General features: G+C 39.9%; 1 protein-coding gene across 2 annotated transcripts in view; it reads left to right on the forward strand.

The window, feature by feature from the left end:
* ptpn23a (protein tyrosine phosphatase, non-receptor type 23, a) overlaps window positions 1-16,485 on the forward strand; it is an 88,085-nt gene extending 71,600 nt beyond the window's left edge. Inside the window, exons 21-25 of one of the 2 annotated variants that reach the window (XM_072259952.1) lie at window positions 4,934-5,118; window positions 6,654-6,758; window positions 7,575-7,713; window positions 8,526-8,639; window positions 8,937-16,485. In XM_072259952.1, the coding sequence (XP_072116053.1) occupies window positions 4,934-5,118; window positions 6,654-6,758; window positions 7,575-7,713; window positions 8,526-8,639; window positions 8,937-9,563 (1,170 nt within the window). In that variant the 3' untranslated portion in view covers window positions 9,564-16,485. The remainder of the gene's footprint in view (window positions 1-4,933; window positions 5,119-6,653; window positions 6,759-7,574; window positions 7,714-8,525; window positions 8,640-8,936) is intronic. The other variant, XM_072259958.1, reaches the window with a different exon arrangement.
* Window positions 16,486-18,580: the final 2,095 nt, after the last annotated feature.

Raw genomic sequence — 18,580 nt, forward strand, 5'->3', positions numbered from 1 at the left:
GTGCGGTGTAAAGTGAGTCCATGGACGAAAGATTGGTTTGTGTGATGTGCTGCGCCGTGTTCACCATCTTCTGCAGCTTCTTCTGGTCTTGGACAGGACAACTTCCATACCAGGTTGTGATGCACCCTAGAAGAGTGCTTTCTACGGTGCATCTATAAAAATTAGTGAGGGTTTTAGGGGGCAGGCCAAACTTCTTTAGTTTTCTCAGGAAGTAAAGGCGCTGGTGGGCCGTCTTGGCAGTGGACTCTGCTTGGTTGGACCAAGTCAGGTCATTTGTGATATTGACCCCGAGGAACTTAAAGGTTTTGACCTGTTCCACTTGCGCACCAGCGATGTAAATTGGGTGGTGCGGTCCGCTACTCCTTCTGAAGTCAGCAACCAACTCCTTCGTCTTGCTGACGTTGAGGGATAGGTTATTGTCTTCACACCATGCCACCAAGTTCGTAATTTCCTCTCTGTACTCAAACTCATCATTACCCAAGATACGGCCTACAATTGTTGTGTCATCAGCAAACTTATAAATTGAGTTTGATGGAAACTTGGCTACACAATCATGGGTGTACAGTGAGTACAGCAGGGGGCTGAGTACACAGCCTTGTGGGGCACCGGTGCTCAGAGTGATTGTAGAGGAGAGCTTGTCCCCTATTTTTACAGCCTGGGTCCTGTCTGTGAGGAAGTTGAAGATCCAGCTGCAGATCTGGGTGCTAAGGCCCAGGTTCCGGAGCTTAGGAATCAGTTTATTTGGAATGATGGTATTAAAGGCAGAGCTGTAGTCAATGAAAAGGATCCTTACGTATGCGTCTTTATTCTCCAGATGACCTAAGGAGGAATGTAGGGCCAGAGAGATGGCATCTGCCATTGATCTGGTGCTCCGGTAGGCGAATTGCAAAGCGTGGAGGTTGACCAGTAGGCTGTGGTTGATGTGTGCCATAACCAATCTCTCGAAGCACTTCATAGCAATTGATGTCAGAGCCACAGGTCGATAGTCATTCAGGCATGCCACCTTGCTCTTCTTCGGCACTGGGATTATTGTTGCCTTCTTAAAACACGAGGGGATCTTAGACTGAAGCAAGGAGCAGTTGAAGATGTCAGCAAACACTCCAGCTAGCTCGCTTTCACAGGCATGGAGAACCCGTCCTGGGACGCCATCTGGGCCCGTCGCTTTCCTTGGATTTGTCTTCAGGAAGGCTCTTCTAACGTCCTCGGTGACGATGAATCTCAATGCCACCAGGTCCGGTTCATCTGGAGGGAGCGGGATGCTCCTGTTCGAATCTTGCGTAGAATACGTTAAGTTTGTCAGGAAGAGAAGCGCCACAGTTATTGATATTCTCAGCCTTTTCTTTGAGCCCAGCGATCTCATTTAGACCCTGCCATAGTCTACTGGCATCCCTCTGGTTAGCCTGGGCTTCCAACTTGGCTCGAAATTGTCTCTTGGCGCCCTTAATGGCTTTCCGGAGATCACGCCTGGATTCCTTGTAGCGACTGGTATCCCCGGACCTAAAAGCCGCAGCTCTAGGCTTTAAAAGGGACTTGACTTCATAATTCACCCAAGGTTTCTGGTTAGGGAATACCTAGATCGTCTTACGAGACACACAGTCCTCCGTGCATTTCCAAATAAAGTCCGTGACTGCTGAGGCATACTCATCGAGGTTAGCTGCCGAGTCCTTGAATACTAACCAGTCCACCGATTCAAAGCAGTCACAGGGGACCTCATCTGTTTCCTCCATCCAACGCGACCGTACTTTTGACACCGTGACCTCCCGCTTCAGTTTCTGTTTGTAAGCCGGGAGGAGGAGTACGGCCTGATGGTCCGATTTTCCGAAGTGAGGTCGTGGGACAGAACAGTAGGCATCCTTGACTGCTGTGTAGCAGTGGTCAAGTATATTCGGGCCTCTAGTGGGGCAGGAGACATGTTGGTATAACTTTGGCAGCGCCTTTCTGAGGTTGGCCTGGTTAAAGTCCCCGGGTTGTAATGAGCAAAGCCTCCGGATATCTGGTCTCAAGTTCACTGATGTTGGCATACAGCAGGTGCAGAGCACACTCCATGTCGGCCTGGGGGGGAATGTAGACCGCTGTCAGTATGACTGAGGTGAATTCCCATGGCAGATAGTAGGGACGACACTTCACTGACAGGTGTTCCAGGTCCGGGCTGCAGGAGCTTGTCAGTGCCACTGTGTCTGAGCACCACACAGTGTTGACCAGTAGGCAGACACCACCTCCCCTCGTCTTGCCCAAAGATGCTGTGCGGTCCGTCGGATGGATTGAAAATCCCTCCGGTCGGATGGCACAGTCGGGGGTGGCAGGGGAGAGCCAGGTCTTGGTGAAACAATACACCCTGCAGTAGGTGAGTCTCCCTTTAAGATCATCCACCTTGTTCTCGATGGCTTGCACATTAGCTAGTAGGATGGTGGGCATAGGGACCCTGAAGCCCCGAGCTTCAATCTGACCAGCAGCCCAGCTCTTTTCCCACGCTTTCTCGGTAAATAGTGCATCTTTCTAGGTTTTCATCGATGCAGTGTGTTGTTGTCAGCTGTATGAGGTAGATGGACGCATCTGTGGGAATCGATCAGCGGGTCGCGTCGTTGTGCACTCGGGGTCGGGCCGAGTAAGGGGGGACGCTGCGCTGTCACTTCCAGCTGCCAGGGGCCCGGGCTGTCGATTGGGTTGGGCCCCGAAGCCGACACTTAATCCCGGATGGCCAGGCGCCTTGCTGAAACAAGTCCTTAAGCTGAGTCACGGTTGCGGAGGCCTCCGCTCCAGCCAAGCCTCGGGCTCGATTTCCGATGTCAGCGGTGGAGGCCTCACTTCCTGCAGCTGCAGATGGCCACCAACGGGGCTTTACGGTGGTCACTCCGGGGAAGCGTCTGGGGTACCTTGAGGTCTCAGCCATCATTTCTGTGTGGTCATCTGCTCCGAACAGGTGCTGGTCGGAATGGGCCGTGTCTCCAAGCGCTCCGGCATGGTAGCAGACCGCGGGTCTCTGGGAATGTGGTGGGCTTCGTTGGTCGGGTCCAGGTGTGGTCCGGAGTTTAAGAAGCAGTTCTGGCACGGTGGTCTCCAGCTGGGTCAGTAGCTTCGCCAGGGTGTTATTGATCTTGATCTTGCTAAATTGGAGGTTTAGAAGGGTTTCTCAGGTATAGGATAGTGGAGAGAGCAGTTTGTTTGGGAGAGCACGCGCAAAGTCGCCAGTTACCGGCGCTATCTTCACATCAACTGTATGCACCTACAGTCGCACTGCCACTTCATTGTCATGTTTCTCCACACTATGCATAAAACTATGTGGGAGACGTGTACTTCTGACAATGAGAATGGCCAGCTTGTTGCTCACTTGTCCAAAGCCAGTGCTTGAGTTGTCTGAAATGCATTTTAATGTGACAACAATTTAAGTTTACCTTTCTGAAGAAATGTCAATCTTTATACTTGACCCTACTAACAAGCTGCCAAGTGGTTAGTCATAGAACACTTCTGTGCAGTTCCAGGCTCTTTGGCCCATTTAGTCCATGCCAAACTATTAATCTGCCTTGTTCCATTGACTGGTACCTGGACCATAGCCCTCCATACCCCTAACATCTGTGTACCTGTCCAAATTTCTCTTGAATGTTGAAATTGAACCGGCATCAATCATTTCTACTGACAGCTCTTTCCACACTCTCAGGACCAACTGAGTGAAGTTCCCCCTCATGTTCCCTGTAATCATTTCACCTTTCTCCCTTAACCCATGACCCCTTATTCAGATGTAGCCAACAGTCTTTAAACAATCTATTTTTAGTAATCGTCCGTGACTGTCAATAAAGATTACAATGTTCGTATTTGCTTGTCCTCCACCCATCATTAATCAGAAATACTCTTCTGGGCCATAGACGAGAATACCATTGGTTATCTCAGGTGTTCCCAGATAATATTTTTTGTATTGATGAAAAGCTAACTCTGAAATACAGCAAGCTACAGTATTTTTAATCTTGCTATGGACAACTGGAGCATCTTTCTGGGAGAACAGAAAAGAATTGCATTACTTTACAGACATGAGTCTTTCAGGGTGAGAACAATGATTTGCGATGTGCTCTAATGTCAGGCTATCTGGCCATTGGGTAGAGCATTGAAGCATTGTGTTATTAAATGGCAAATCTCTCCTGTGGATAAAGACTGCTATAATATGATATATTGGTAGATTTTGAATGATCTTGAGATGCATCTTTTCATTCCACACTTCAAGAATGGGCAAGTCATGAAATGAAAACAAAGAAGTGGAGATTTGATTCTCACTCCACTGTTTATCAGATCTTAGATGGGTTCATATTAATTGTACAGCAAATGACAATCAGGTAATTGGTTGTTCATTGACCCCTAGTTAAAGCCAGTTGCTGGATGAAGGAGATGATAGGCTCAGCTGTCACATTTGACGTCTAATATTGAGCAAATGTGGATGAGAGCTCAATGCATAACCTTAGAAACAGTATGAATCTCTAAAATGGGACATTGAAATACAAAATTTATTCTAAATTATAAGGAAGTGAACAGAAAGTATTACAAATGCAACTGATTTGCTAATGTCAAGAAAGTAGTTAAAAATCACTACTATTCTTAACCTGGTTAGTCCTTTGTGTTTCCATTCCCATAATAGTGGACATGGCCTAACAATCCCCATCAATAATGTCCAACATTCTTCATCTCTAGTCCACACAATATATGCTAATTCTCCTGGTAATAACAATGTTCTTGATTTTTTTTAAAGCAGCTTTCTGAACAAAATTTAATAAATCTGAAGCCGCCTTTTCTCCTTTTCTTTTCTTTTGGCTGACTGTTATCACCTTACTGACCAGTCCAGGGTTCAGCCTTTCACATAAAGATTGCTTAATAACAATACTGGAGAAATGGTGATTACTGGAAGAAATTTGGTGTATCTCACTGTCCTTTATTCAATCTCCCTGTGCAGCAAAAGGTAGTCCGTTACTTCCCTGCAGAAAGAGGCCAACAGATAGTGCATGGGCCCATTACTTTGACGTTGACCACACAGAAAATAACACAAACTCATGTGGAACGTATGATTGGGCTGCAGTACAAAGACCAGAGTCTGAAACGGACAATCATTCACCTGCAGTTTACATCGTGGCCTGAGCTGTGAGTTTGCATTTGTTTATAACTAGAATAGGCCCAATCTACTAAAACTCTGAGGTTATGGAGGGCCTACCTTTGATTGCTTGTCTGATGTGCTGTATGTGTAATTTGTTTACTGCAGTTGTCTTTTTTTTTTTTTTGTTTTGTTTCCATTGTCCCTGACTTGTTGGGAAAATATCTTAGTCACATGCTATTGGAAACTGGGTGCTTAGAGATACTGGATTCTGTTGTGCCTGAAATCCTACACTCAGAGGGATGTCCTCCTCCAAAGACCGGGGCTTTCCCTTCTCCACCATAGATGCTGCCCTCACCCACATCTCCTCCATTTCACAGACAACTGCTCTCACCCCATCTTCCCACTGCCTTAACAGGAATAGAGTCCCTCTTTCCTCACCTACCATCTCATAGGCCTCCGCATCCAACACATCATTCTTTGCAACTTCCACCTCCATGGGATCCTACCACTAAGCACATGTTTATATCCCTGCCACTCCCTGCTTTCTGCAGGGATTGTTCCAAATTAGTCCCTCGCCACTAATTTCCTGCTGTTACATATTCCTACACATGAGTGAAATGCTATACCTGCCCATTCACTGCCATTCAGGGTCCTGAACAGTCCTTTTAGATAAGACAACACTTCACCTGTGAATCTGTTTGTGTCATCTACTCTATCCAGTGCATCCGATACAGCCTTCTCTACATAGGTGACACCCAACATAGATTGGGAGATCGCTTTGTTGAGCACCTTTGCTCCATCTGTAAAAAGCAGTACTTCTTAGTGGCAAATCATTTTAATTCCAATCCCCATTCCAACATGTCAGTCCATGGCCGCCTCTATTGTCACGATGAAGCCACTCTCAGTTTTGAGGGGCAACACCTCAAATTCTGTCGGGGTAGCCTCCAATAATGGCAAGAACACCAGTTTCTCTACCATCTGGTAATTTTTTCCTCCTCTTCTATTTCCCACTCTGCCACCACTCTTACCTCTTCGCATCAGCCTATAACCTCCACGGTATCTCTCCTCCTTCCCTTTCTCCAATGGTTGACTCTACTCTCATATCAGATTCCTTCTTCTGTCCTTTACACTTTCTACTGTTATCTCCCAGCTTTTACTTCATCCCCCCTCCCCTATTCCTTTGACTTCACCCATCACCTTCTAGCTTGTACTCCTTCCTCTCTTCCTACCTTATTCTGGTGTTCCCTTCCTTTCCAGTCCTGATGAAGGATCATGACCCAAAATGTCAACTGTTTATTTATTTCCATAGATGCTTTTGACCTGCAGAATTCCAGCATTTTGTGTGTTCTGGATTTCTAGCATTTGCAGAATTTCTTGTATTTGTGACTACTACTGCTTGTTGTTTTAGAATAAAACTTGGGGAATAAATAGCAGCTGCCAATATTCATGGAATCAAACTGAACCTTGTATATTGAAATGCAGTAATTTAATCCTGAGTGAGGGTTGCCTGCTTTGATTTATCTTTGCTGCACATCTTATGTTCTACAAATTTAAAGTAGAATTTGTTCTGACTTTTTTGTAGGGGGTTGCCTGACAGTAAGAGTCACTTGCTGCGTTTTATTCAGGAAGTGCATGGACATTATCTGCACCAGCGTCCACTACATACCCCTGTTGTTGTCCACTGCAGGTAACCCTGTTTTCTGATCTTGCAGAGAAGGAATGTGGAATGAAGAATTTAAGTGGTTAAGACATTGGAAAAGTTATCTAAAGTTTTGAACTCAGTTTAACATATGGTAGCATGGTAGTTAAGTTAGTGGAAATGCACTTATGATTAGAGATGAGAAATCAAATCCCAAGATGATAGGCATGGGTATTTCAATTTCATTAATGGATGAGTCATGAACTTAAATCGTCTTAAATAAAATCGCTTTGATTTATTAAAAAACTTAACTATGGAGACCATTCAACTATCAGATGCTGTAACAATTCTTCTGATTCATTCATTTACTTTTGATGAGGGAAAAATAGACTTGCAGTCAAAACGAGATCAGTCATCAAAAAAAATATTGGTCAATCTGCTCATGACCAACTGACCTGGTTTAAAATGCATTTTTTTTTTAAAAAAAAAAGAAGCAGGTGCCTGAGCTATGTATGGCCACAAAATTGCTAAAAATTTTGGCCTGCAGCATGGTTCAGTAAGAAAACTTGAAAGAGTATTCCTATCATTGTGACTGGAGCTTTTCCCATTTGATAAACGAGCAAATTAAAATTTTTGACAGCATTAACAGAACAAAGTGGAAATGACTTTGTATTGTGTACTTTAAATTGGCTAAAGTCTTTCTCAGTCCTGCATTTACTTCTAATGTGGTTAGAAAACCCTCCCAACTGGGACGTTTACTGTAAGATGAACAACTGTAGTGCACATTGATTAAGTATTAGCTGTAGATTTCTGTGAGTTAGGTACGGTGACTTCAAAATATTAATGTCATATTCATTCTTTCAGTTCGGGAGTCAGAAGAACTGGTGCTTTCTGTCTTGTCTATGCAGCGATACAGGAGGTAGAGGCCGGCAATGGAATCCCTGACTTGTCTCGGATTGTGAGGAAAATGAGGCAGCAGAGGAAACACATGCTACAAGAAAAGGTGAGACAGTGGGGAATACCTTATCACAAGCATTCAGAGGAGGAAGAACACAATTGTTTAAAATACTGTAACAAGATCTTGGTGAATTTTTGTGGACATGAGAACTGAAGAGTACTGCATATTGGTGAGAATGGAATGGGTTGCTCTCGAAAGTGTCCTCTGTGAAGCTCAGGCATATGCTGCCTGGATACATCCAGCATTTAGTTTAGTACTGATTTTCAACAAAGGCAGATTTCTGTATCTCTCAGTTGTTCTTTTTATTATCAGAGGTATTTTATTGTTCTTTTCCATCATTCATCTCCTATTTGTATATTCTCCAGATAGATTAACATATCTTTACTTCCCTTTCATGGCCAGCATCACCACATTTTTCATCATTGTCTCTACACCATCACTTCACCTCATTCACTATAAATTTTTCTTTTTCTGATCAAAGGTCATTAATCTGAAACGTTGCTATTTTCATAGATGCTGACTGAATTGAGTATTCCTAGTAAATTTTTACAACTTGATTCCTGTTTTTTAAAAAAAAAGGAAAATAAGATTTTTGCTCGGAAATAATGTACCTCATGATTATAGTCTCACATGTCAAATACGTAAGGTATATTATTTATTTGTCATTAATCTGAGCATGTCAAATTACTTCAGGTGCAGGAACATTATTCATGTATTTGAATAATGTGCTTGTGAACTGTTTTATTTAAGTTTCGTAGTAATTTGTGCCTTCATGGTTTAAGGAATGTTGATGTACAAGTGTGCTAGCAACATGCAGTTGGTTTTAAATCCTTTGTTTTTTTTTTAAATGTTTGTAGCTCCACTTGAAGTTCTGTTACGAAACCATTCTCAAGCATGTGGAGCAGGTTCTACTGAGGCATGGGGTTACCACCAACCTTTCCACCAAAACACCCAGCAGTTCATCTCAAAAGGTATATTTAAAAAAAAACCTCTTGGATTTGAATTTGTTTCCTCCAATTGCTAAACATACATAATGCATTTGTAACACGTCTTTTGCTGCAATGAACCAAACTAAAATATTTCACCCTTACATTACCATAAAGGTTTTAACCTAAAGCTATCTAAAATATTAGGAAGAAAGTTCAGAAATAAGATCCTGGTAAGATTTTTTTGGAAGGTGAAAATTGGAATAACATGAAGAATCAATTTTGTTCAGTTGGTAGAAGGGTTTCTTTCCAGTTTACTCAGATTTTCTTTCTGTTTTACAGATTTATTCCCGCCAGGAATCGCAGGACTTGGTCCTGGGAGGTGATTTGCCAATTAGTTCCATCCAAGCAACTATTGCAAAACTTAGTATCAAGGCATCTGCAGCGACCATCGGGGACAGCAAACCAAGCTTACCGCCTTCACTTGACCCAAGTTTCAGTGTGTGGCCTAATTCGCAGTCTGAAGGTTTGCCAGTATCTGCTGATAATTTGCTCCAGCAGGACTTGATAGTTGAGGTTCCTAGTTCAGTGGCAGAATTGGCCGCACCACCACAGACATCAACATCAACTCTACCTCTGGTCACAGAAACTAACAGGGTAATTTTGGACAATTGTGATTCAACCCAGGCACTTGATAAAATGAAAGTAGGTCCGGGGAATCACTCAGTTACCACTCAACCATGCGTTACCAACCACGTCACAGAAGCAGAGAACAAGGCTTCCTCCCTGGATCTTCTGGCCTCCTTGACTGCAGAGGCCTTCACTCTGGACACCAACCCACGGAACAGGCAGAAAATCAGCAAGCATAGCTTCTTGCAACCCCAGGATGGCCAAGGCCTTCAGGCCACTCAAACCGGTGAGGATCCCCTGAGCCTTCTGGATCCACTGTGGACTCTAAATAAAATGTGATGTATTGGTCAAAGACTAATTTCTAATCGAGTGGTCATCCACTATTACTGGAATAATTGAGACATGGTTTTCTCTGTAAGATGAAACTGGATCAGCCTTCATTGCAGTGTCAGCAACACAGAGCTGGAGTGTAATCCAGTTTGTTCTACACAAACCAGGAAAAGCAGCATCCGATCTTGTATAATATATAACTCCTATATGTATAAAAAGTTAGGAATTGCCTTTTCTCTACCATTAATGCAAATAGTAGTAAATTATTGTCTACACTCTTGGTTATGTTTAACCACTGTCTTACTACAATTGTGACAAAAAATCCTATTTCCAAGTATCTATAATTCGTAATTAATGCTGAAGAATTTTGGTCTGTTGCAATTTGTTTCAATCTGCATCAGATGTTTTTTGGAAATCTTGCATGATGATTTGTTTTAATTTTCATAAAAATTAATATTCTAGAAAATTACTATCCCCGTTTTGTTTTGCTGTTGATAGATCTGGTCATGCTTCATCCCTTTTGCTTGTTTTTTCTGTCAATTGTAAAAGAATTTTGAAGCATCTTTTCCCCAGAAACTTCTAGATAAAATCTTTCAAAGCCTCTTTCCCTTGAACATCTTAAATACCATCTATATGTGCCTATTCTGGTTTTCCTGTTCTGTGGTTAATATCATTCCCTTCCTGTCTTTGGGCTCTGATGCAATTCCTTGGGGTTTTGTCTGTTTGTTCAGTATCTTGCCTGCAATGCTTGCCCTTTATGTCAAGCCTGGATAGTGAAGGTCTGTAATTGACTTGAAAGCAGGTTGGTATTAGGTTCTGATTCTGCTGGAGAATTCCTTCCCAGCTGATAAGCAATTTCAAAGTTCATGACCCTGGATCAGTAATTGTGCTTGGTTCCTTCTGTTGGGGCTGACCTGTATCTACAGCACCTGAAATGTACCAATTTTAGTTCAACCTCAAGTGCTCTTGCATGGTGAGTTACAGCATGTTTGTAAAAATCCATCTGTGATTTCATCAATATTAAGAGTCTGGGCTTATCAGCAGTGCAAAACTTCTGTAGCTAAGTGGAGAGATTAGTTTTTTGAGATGAATGGACTGTCTATTTGTTTTTTGAGATCTGACCAGTAAGCCTGGTGAAGCATCCACAGATAATTTGATGCTTGTTGCTGCCATGGGTCTGCAGTAACTTTTGCGCCATACAGCAGAGCTACCCATCATGGGTCTGGAGCCAGGTTAAACCTATTTGGATAGTTGTAACTAATTTGTTGAAGAGATAAAATATTAAAAAATTAAAATGTATTACAAAAATTAAGACATTGGTGATATATTGACCCCTTTCTACTAGGAACAACCTTTGTAGCATTTTTAGTATTGTACATATCAACAATCTTAGCTCCAAGGCAGTTGAGGTTCTTGTACTTTGCAATTAAACTTAAAAGGAAACAAGACCATCTCTGGCCTTTTTAATTAAAAAAAAACTGATTTATTGATAATCCAGTTAAAGGAACCTGGACTTCCAGTTTTGTAAGTCCAAGACTACTGTTTGTAGGTTTGGAAGATAACAGCTTGTTAATGTAATTTGGAATATGTTTAAGATTTTTTTTAACATAATTCTAAGTTATGTCATCTAACAATTTAAAATATTCTTGCCCACAGTTTGAAATGGAAGATTCTAATCAACACTCTTATCCATGCTGTGTTCTTACAGAATCCATTTGTACAGCCCATCTAAGAATTTCTCACAAAGGATTGCCTACTGCCATTCATGCTGACTTAAAGCAATCTTGAAGGGATACTGCACTCAGATCAGTGGAAGCACTGGTTCCCTCCAGTCCCATTCCATTACCATCTCTGCTATTACTAATCTAATCAAACAATTTTATTACACCAGTTACAACCCCAACACGGACTCTCTCAAAATGCTTCCCAAAGCCATAAAAAGGCCTCATTACAGATATTGTACCTGAGATTATTGATCCAAAAACTAAGTTTCTGTAGAAATCTTCCCTGCTAGGATTAATACTTACTGCAGGACCATTATCTTTTTTAAAAAAAAATCTTCAAAATTGGTCTAAATCTGGGGTCTCTAAAATGGCCAGGTTACAAAATTCAATAAAAACATTAAATCAGAGGGCAGACTATCAAAAAAAAAGGTCAAACAGCATCAAAAATTGTTGACTTTATCAGGGCTAAATCCTTTACTAGCATTCTCACTTCACATCTAGTATTTTAACATCACTTTATCACCCAACTATAATACTTCACATCCCTGAATAACACTGGGAACTAAGATATTTTTAGTTAAAATAAAGTCACCCCTGTTTGTTTGCAAGGTTATAGCCAGCCTAAGTGGAGTTAAGGTGACCTCTTTGGCGGGGTGGGGGAGGCATTATCTTCATGCAACTTGTGCATGAACGCTCCATTGAGAAGAATGTGCCTTACCATAAGGCTGTTTAACACCAGAGCTCAGTAACTTCCAGCAAGTCTGCTTAGCTGGCCAAAACTGTTGTCCAAAAGAAACCATGTAGACATGACACAGCAATGGTTACAAAGTGTAATGCAGTATGACTAACAGAGGTATCAGTACCCTATTTAGTTGTTGAGGCCACTGCTTCTGCACATTTACCAATTTGCACATTACAGCCTTTCGATTATCTATCACAGTATCATTCTCTGTTAATTTACTTTGTATCCTGATGTGATTGAGGACTATGCCATTAATATAGAAGTAGCCAATCATTTTGCTTTAGCAGGGAGTTTTATGGGCTGTTGAACCTCCATACTATAGTTTTAATACAACAATATGAATAAATTTCATTAGTACTTTTTGGTTAGTGGTTTGGTAATTAGAGTAGAATGCTGGCTGGATTCAGTGGAAACTTCCACAATGAGAGAAATTGCGGCAAAGTATTCTACAGCCAAAATCTGATGAATTCAAAGAGATTAGTGGTCAGATTTTTAAAATTGACATTCTGTTACATCAGGAAATCTGTAAAAATTCAGTTAAAGATTTCACAATTTGAGTCATTATCTAAAACCAGACGTTGTTCTTCCCATAGCTAGTACTACAAGAAAAGAAAGAAGAAATTTGTAATGGAAGAGATGGAAAAGGGATTTGATTGAACACCTAGTAACTGAATGTCACTTAAGTGGGTAGAGAGGCTTATACTATTTCTGACCCATTGCAAATAATGAATTTCAATGATGAATCTTCAAATGTACAAGATGGCTGGCTGTATAAACTTCTTTAATGCAAGCACACCCTGTGATGTGCAGAATACATAGTAAAATGTAATCAAATCAAAAGTCATCCATAAATACTTAGATCTATATAGAATTTCGAAGCCAAGGCTAGGGATACCATGAATTTCATTGAAAATCTAACAACAACTAACAATTTTGGGCATGTTCCTAGGATTGACCAACACTTGTAGAGTGGAGTCTGCATTTAAAACTTAAATGCCTCTGGTCCCTGCAAGACACTGACAAACAGAAATTCAATGCAGATTTATAGTATCTGCAGGTTTTTTGATTTTTAATATTGGAGTTACTGCTGAAATATTAGACGTAGCATATAATATGTAACATCATTAATCCTAACTCAATTCAAATTACAGAGAATTGGTATAGGGCAGGTGTGGATTAATAAATGGAACTCAGCTGATTTTATCTATTGGCTGTGGTAGGAATATTACTACAAAAAATTAATTCACGGCACCTTACTAGTAACAATTTGTATTTTAGGTTTGTCTTGATTTCTCTATTAATTTGGTCTAGTCCAGCTATGGAAAGTTTTTAATAAGTTGATGATTCACATCCATCAGATCTTGGTGGTGTGAACTAAATTAAAGATGTTTCTCATCCAATTGGCCTTTGCCAATAACAGTTAATTCTAAATCTGCTGGCTCTCAGCACAGTTCAAACAGGGAACAAATGAACACAACCAGGACTGAAATGATTTAGAATTAATGTTTGAGGTTTTAAGACCTCTGATCCAACGGTGTATTTCCCACCCCTAAGCAGTTTATTTTATTCTCAATTTTCTAAGGTGTGTTCCAGTGCAAACGAAAATCAAACAGGCTGCATACAAGCTGGCCCAAATTGAGTAAAATTTTCAGGAAAGCTTTTGACTTTTAATGAAAAAATGGTGTATCAGTACTGTTAGGGCAGTTATGATTTCTTAAATGAGTATTTTTTAAGATCTCTGACTTAACTTTTTAAGAAGATGTAGTGTGTGTACGAAATCAAGGACATAGAAGTTTACTGATGGGGCTGATTAGCTTAATGTGTGTTACTCATGATCTGTCAGTTTTCCTGTGTTTTTATTTTAGTCTGTTAAGAGAAAGCTCAGGACATCATAATCTGTCTTAATCGCTTTGATAATTGCAAGTGCATTTTTGGTTTTCATTGATTTTTTTTGAGGCTGAAATTCTTTCTGGAATGATTAGTACTAAAAGCTGAGTTGCAGCCTGGGATTTGGGGCTGTGGTTAATGTTCTTATTGCTTCCACTGGAACTCAGAAACTAACATGCTCAGTACTCGTGCTTTTGATCTGATCTTCGATTACTATTGGAAAAAATACTTCCAACTAGAGATGGATGCCTGTTACCATGGCAGTCTGACAGCACAAAAAGTGCTTTAGTACAATGTTTAAGTTCATTTAAAAAAAAATTGAGGTTTGACTGTAGTAAAGCCTAGTATAAAAACATGTATTTAAACATCTTTCACTGAAGAAGCAATGGCTTCTATTGGGCAAGTATGTCACTGGAGTGTTTAAATACTGAAATAACATTGGAATCAAGAATGTAGAGTTGTCCAGTTGAAACTGCTTTGCCAATAGTTCCAGTTTAGTTTGTACAGAAAGCAGATGTTAATTCCAACTGTTACCAAACTCTAGGGTGGTAGGGAGCAATATTCCCTCTAATTTGTAATGACAAGTGTGCGCAAAAATCGTGTGCTGTGTAATTTTCTACCCAGTGCCAAAACCATATGCGCACTGAATGATTTCTTCAATAAAACAGTATAAATAAGACAGTTCTATAATTTGCAGACAAATCATTACAAACTCTACGTTGTCAACACTGTCCGCATCAGAAACTGGAAAAGGGAAATGTGATTGTGTACAATTGTGAAAAATTCTTAACATGCAGTTTAATTCCTTTGTGCACTAGTAACACACACACACACACACACACCCACCCCTTAAGAGGGAATATTGGCAAGAAGAAGGAACCTAACATTTGATTACCAGGCTGTGGAGTTAACATCTGAACTTTTACTTTCCTCCTGTCCTTCCCATTGCCTATATTGTGCCCCTACTCGTGATTGTTTCTTAGATTCAGCACTTAAAAGAAAGGCTGATGGGGAGCACCTTAGACCATAAGATATAGGAGCAGAGTTATGCCATTCGGCCCATTAAATCTACTCCACCATTTCATGGCTGATCCAATTCCCTCTCAACCCCATTTTCCTGCCCATAACCTTTCATGCCCTAATCAAGAGCCTATCCTTCTCTCCTCACCCCCCCCTCAGAAATCCTGCTTCATGTTTGTTTCTAGAATTATATCTTTATAATGGTGACAGAGCATCTCACTCCAAAATCTGAACGAGGAATCAATGGCACAATCCTCTGCTAACTTTGAAGAACATACTAGGCTTGAATGCACTATGTTTTTAGGTACAGGTTACAATTCTTTGGGCTTGGTTGGGGATGGGAACTCCATTTCCTCATCTGAATTTGACAGTTCAGGTTCTCCAAAATGCTCTTTAAGCAATACAAGCTATTTGTCATTTTGATCTGTTGATTTCAGCCCTGCAGAAAGGAAATCTTGCATTTTATTACTCAAACTTACTAATGAGCTTTGGGCGAACCAATGGTTGTTTGATTTTAGTTCATAAATTGACCTGCTATTCTGAAATGAGTGCTTTCATTCCTTTGTTTACCTCTTAATCCTCTTCTTTAATCCTTGTTCAATTGTAAATGGTAATCCTCATCTTTAAAGCCTGAAAATTTGTGCCATCGCAGTGAGTCACAATTTAATGTGATCCATTCTAGTATAACACATTGTGAATGTGGGGGGGGGGGGAGGCTGTAAAGAAGAATCAAGTCTTTCATTGGACTTTCCAATATCCTGCATGTGTACATTGTCAAATAACACTAATTTCAATGGTACATTCCACTGTAATATAAATGTGCTATAAATAACTATTTGATTACTTTGTTGTCCTACGTCATTTTTTTTGTTTTGCTGAAAGGGAAGTTATTTCATGACTTAGTCACTGATTTATGATCATGGGCTTATTATCTAGCTGCTGCAGGTGACCATGCCAGAAGCATGGAATGTTTCATTCACTGAAATGATATTCCCTCAATTGTATTCTTTAGTTTTAAAATGGATATCCTGACAACCAAATCTAGGAATTTTCCACCATTGTTGTTTGGACTATCACATAATTTAGCATTTGAAATGTAACTTCAATAGTCCTGCAACATTACCACAGCAAACTGAGACCTAATTGTATTGGATTAGGGAATGTATTTTCTATATTACATCTGTAGTTATACATCAAAAATAGTTCAATGGCTTTAAAGTACTTTGGAACATCCTGAAAGGCATGTGAAAAGCAGTAAGTAAATAAATGTTCCAAATAAATATGAAATATGTGCAAATGCAACTTTTCCTTCATGCTATCTTGATATTGCTGAATATCAGGACAATTGGTTAAGTTGTTAACATATTACATAGAGCAATATCTGGTCTAAAGTTGTACACTTCCAATCATATCACACTTTCAAAACCCCAGCTCTTGGGTAGGTGGGAATTAAGTATTGAGGTTGTAAGTTGTTCAGTCATGATCCCATCGCAAGGTTTAACAGGCTTGGGACACCAATTCCTGCTCCTAATTTATATGCCCAGAATGATTTCCAAATAATGAAGTACTTTAAGATTGTAGAATACTAGTGATTCTTACAAAAGTATGAAGTTCCAGTCAGTATTCTGGCATAAAAGTGATCGCTACCTGAAATAATGACAAGAATTTGGGTTTAAAGTGTACTTATGACCTCCTTGCTCATAGATTTGTTCATATGCTCCTGCAGCCAATCAGTGCACTTACTGTGGTGTACAAGTATTTCTCAGAACGAATTAAAGTCTCCTCTCAATTTCTATTGTACACAGACCTTGTAACGTATTTTAAACATTTCAATATAAAAAGGATTTAATAGGTAATATTTTGCAATTTCCCTTGGTTTTGAGTGATGTGTACAGTGGTGACAGAGACAGCAGAAGATGGAATTTTGAGCAAAATGTTTGAAGTTCTGATGATTATCTAACTTTCCGTATACCACCATAACATATATTTGCTTTTTTTCCAGCAGTGGTATAGCAAGAGGTGGAATAAAAACCCAGTTGTAATAAAATTCTGAAAAATATTAACAGCCTATCTATACAAGATATCCTGTCATCAAATTGATATCAAAGTTTTATTTACAATTAGTACAAAGTTTGTTATATTAACAAAATATTACAAGTTCTTCTACATTAATATACAGTACAATGCCACTGACAGAACAAAGGGCTTAAAAATTATAAACTATGTCCAAGATCAATTTTGTTTATTTTTAGACTTCTCATCCTTTATTCCCCTGAGCCAGTAACACATTAGTTTTTTTGATGGTTCTTATACAGTAATTATCAGGGTTACTCTGAACTAAGGTATTGACATTTTGTGGCATATATTCAACATTATATGTAAGGTTTAAATCCTGTAAATTAAAGAACATTGTTAAAAGCTAAAATGTTTTCCAGTTCCAACATCAAATAATAACATAAGTACATGAATGCATTACCACATGCACATTTAGTTCTTTTAAATCCACGTCTTTAAGTTTGAAGTGTATGCCAAGCACTAAATGGCTCTGGGTCATTAAAGAATGCTTATTCCAATTCCGAGACAAGTTAAATGAACCAGTTGCATTTGACCACAATGCTATTGTACCCCAAAACATAAAGCTACTGAAATAGGAGCCAGTATTCTGGACCAACTGATCTAGAAATGAATTTAAATCCTAGCAAGGCAAATGGGAAATTTAAATTCAAATAATTAAAATGTTGAAATGAAAAAACTTAGTCCTATAACTCTGTGAAACTACCAGATTGTTGTTTAAAAAAAACCTGTTTCACTATTACCTGCTGCCCTTGCCAGCTCTTGCACATACAGTATGTGTCAGATCAACCAAAATGATTAACTCTTACTAACTACTTTTCAGGCAAGTAGGTATGGACAACAATGGTGCCACTGCTAGCCAAGCCCAGAAACACAAATATGACAAAATTCACAAATTAATCAGAGGACTGTATTACTCAGACACTATTTCCTGTGGTGTGAAGAGAATGCATGATGAACAAAGGGACTTCATTTAAATAGGACATCGCTAGGTACTTGTATTTACTTTTGTAATGCTGGAAAATCCAGCAGGTGTGCACTAAAACAGGCCATGCATTTAAATCATGCAATAATAGAACTGGTTACACTGCATTGGTTAACAACTAGAGAAACCATTTCTTGGATTCAAGATTCTAAACTATTCTGAACTGTATGGTAAGATGTTGCTGTTGTGGCAAATATACTTTCGAATAAAGTCTGACTGCCACAAAATGGACCCTTATCCAAACATATAGCACAAAAGATGATCTTACTTAGCAGATATGTTAGAAAGAAAAACATTGAGATCTGTGAAATTGATTTACTCTACTGACCTGATAGTTTATCTAACTCGTGGGGTCACATCACAGAAAGATACAGCACAGAGTCCACACTGAAAATCAGCCACACTTTTACACTCAACTATACATATATTTTAACTAAACTTGCATTTTCATCAATTACCAACCTGCAATCTTTGGGATGCAGGAACCCATGTGGTCACAGAACAACGCTGGAATTTCACAGATAGCATCTGATGTCAGGATTATGCCCAGGTCTCTGGTGCTACAAGGCAGGTGCTGTACTAGCTAAATAAATCA

Source organism: Mobula birostris, chromosome 1 (assembly GCF_030028105.1).
Source record: "Mobula birostris isolate sMobBir1 chromosome 1, sMobBir1.hap1, whole genome shotgun sequence".
Lineage (NCBI taxonomy): Eukaryota > Metazoa > Chordata > Chondrichthyes > Myliobatiformes > Myliobatidae > Mobula > Mobula birostris.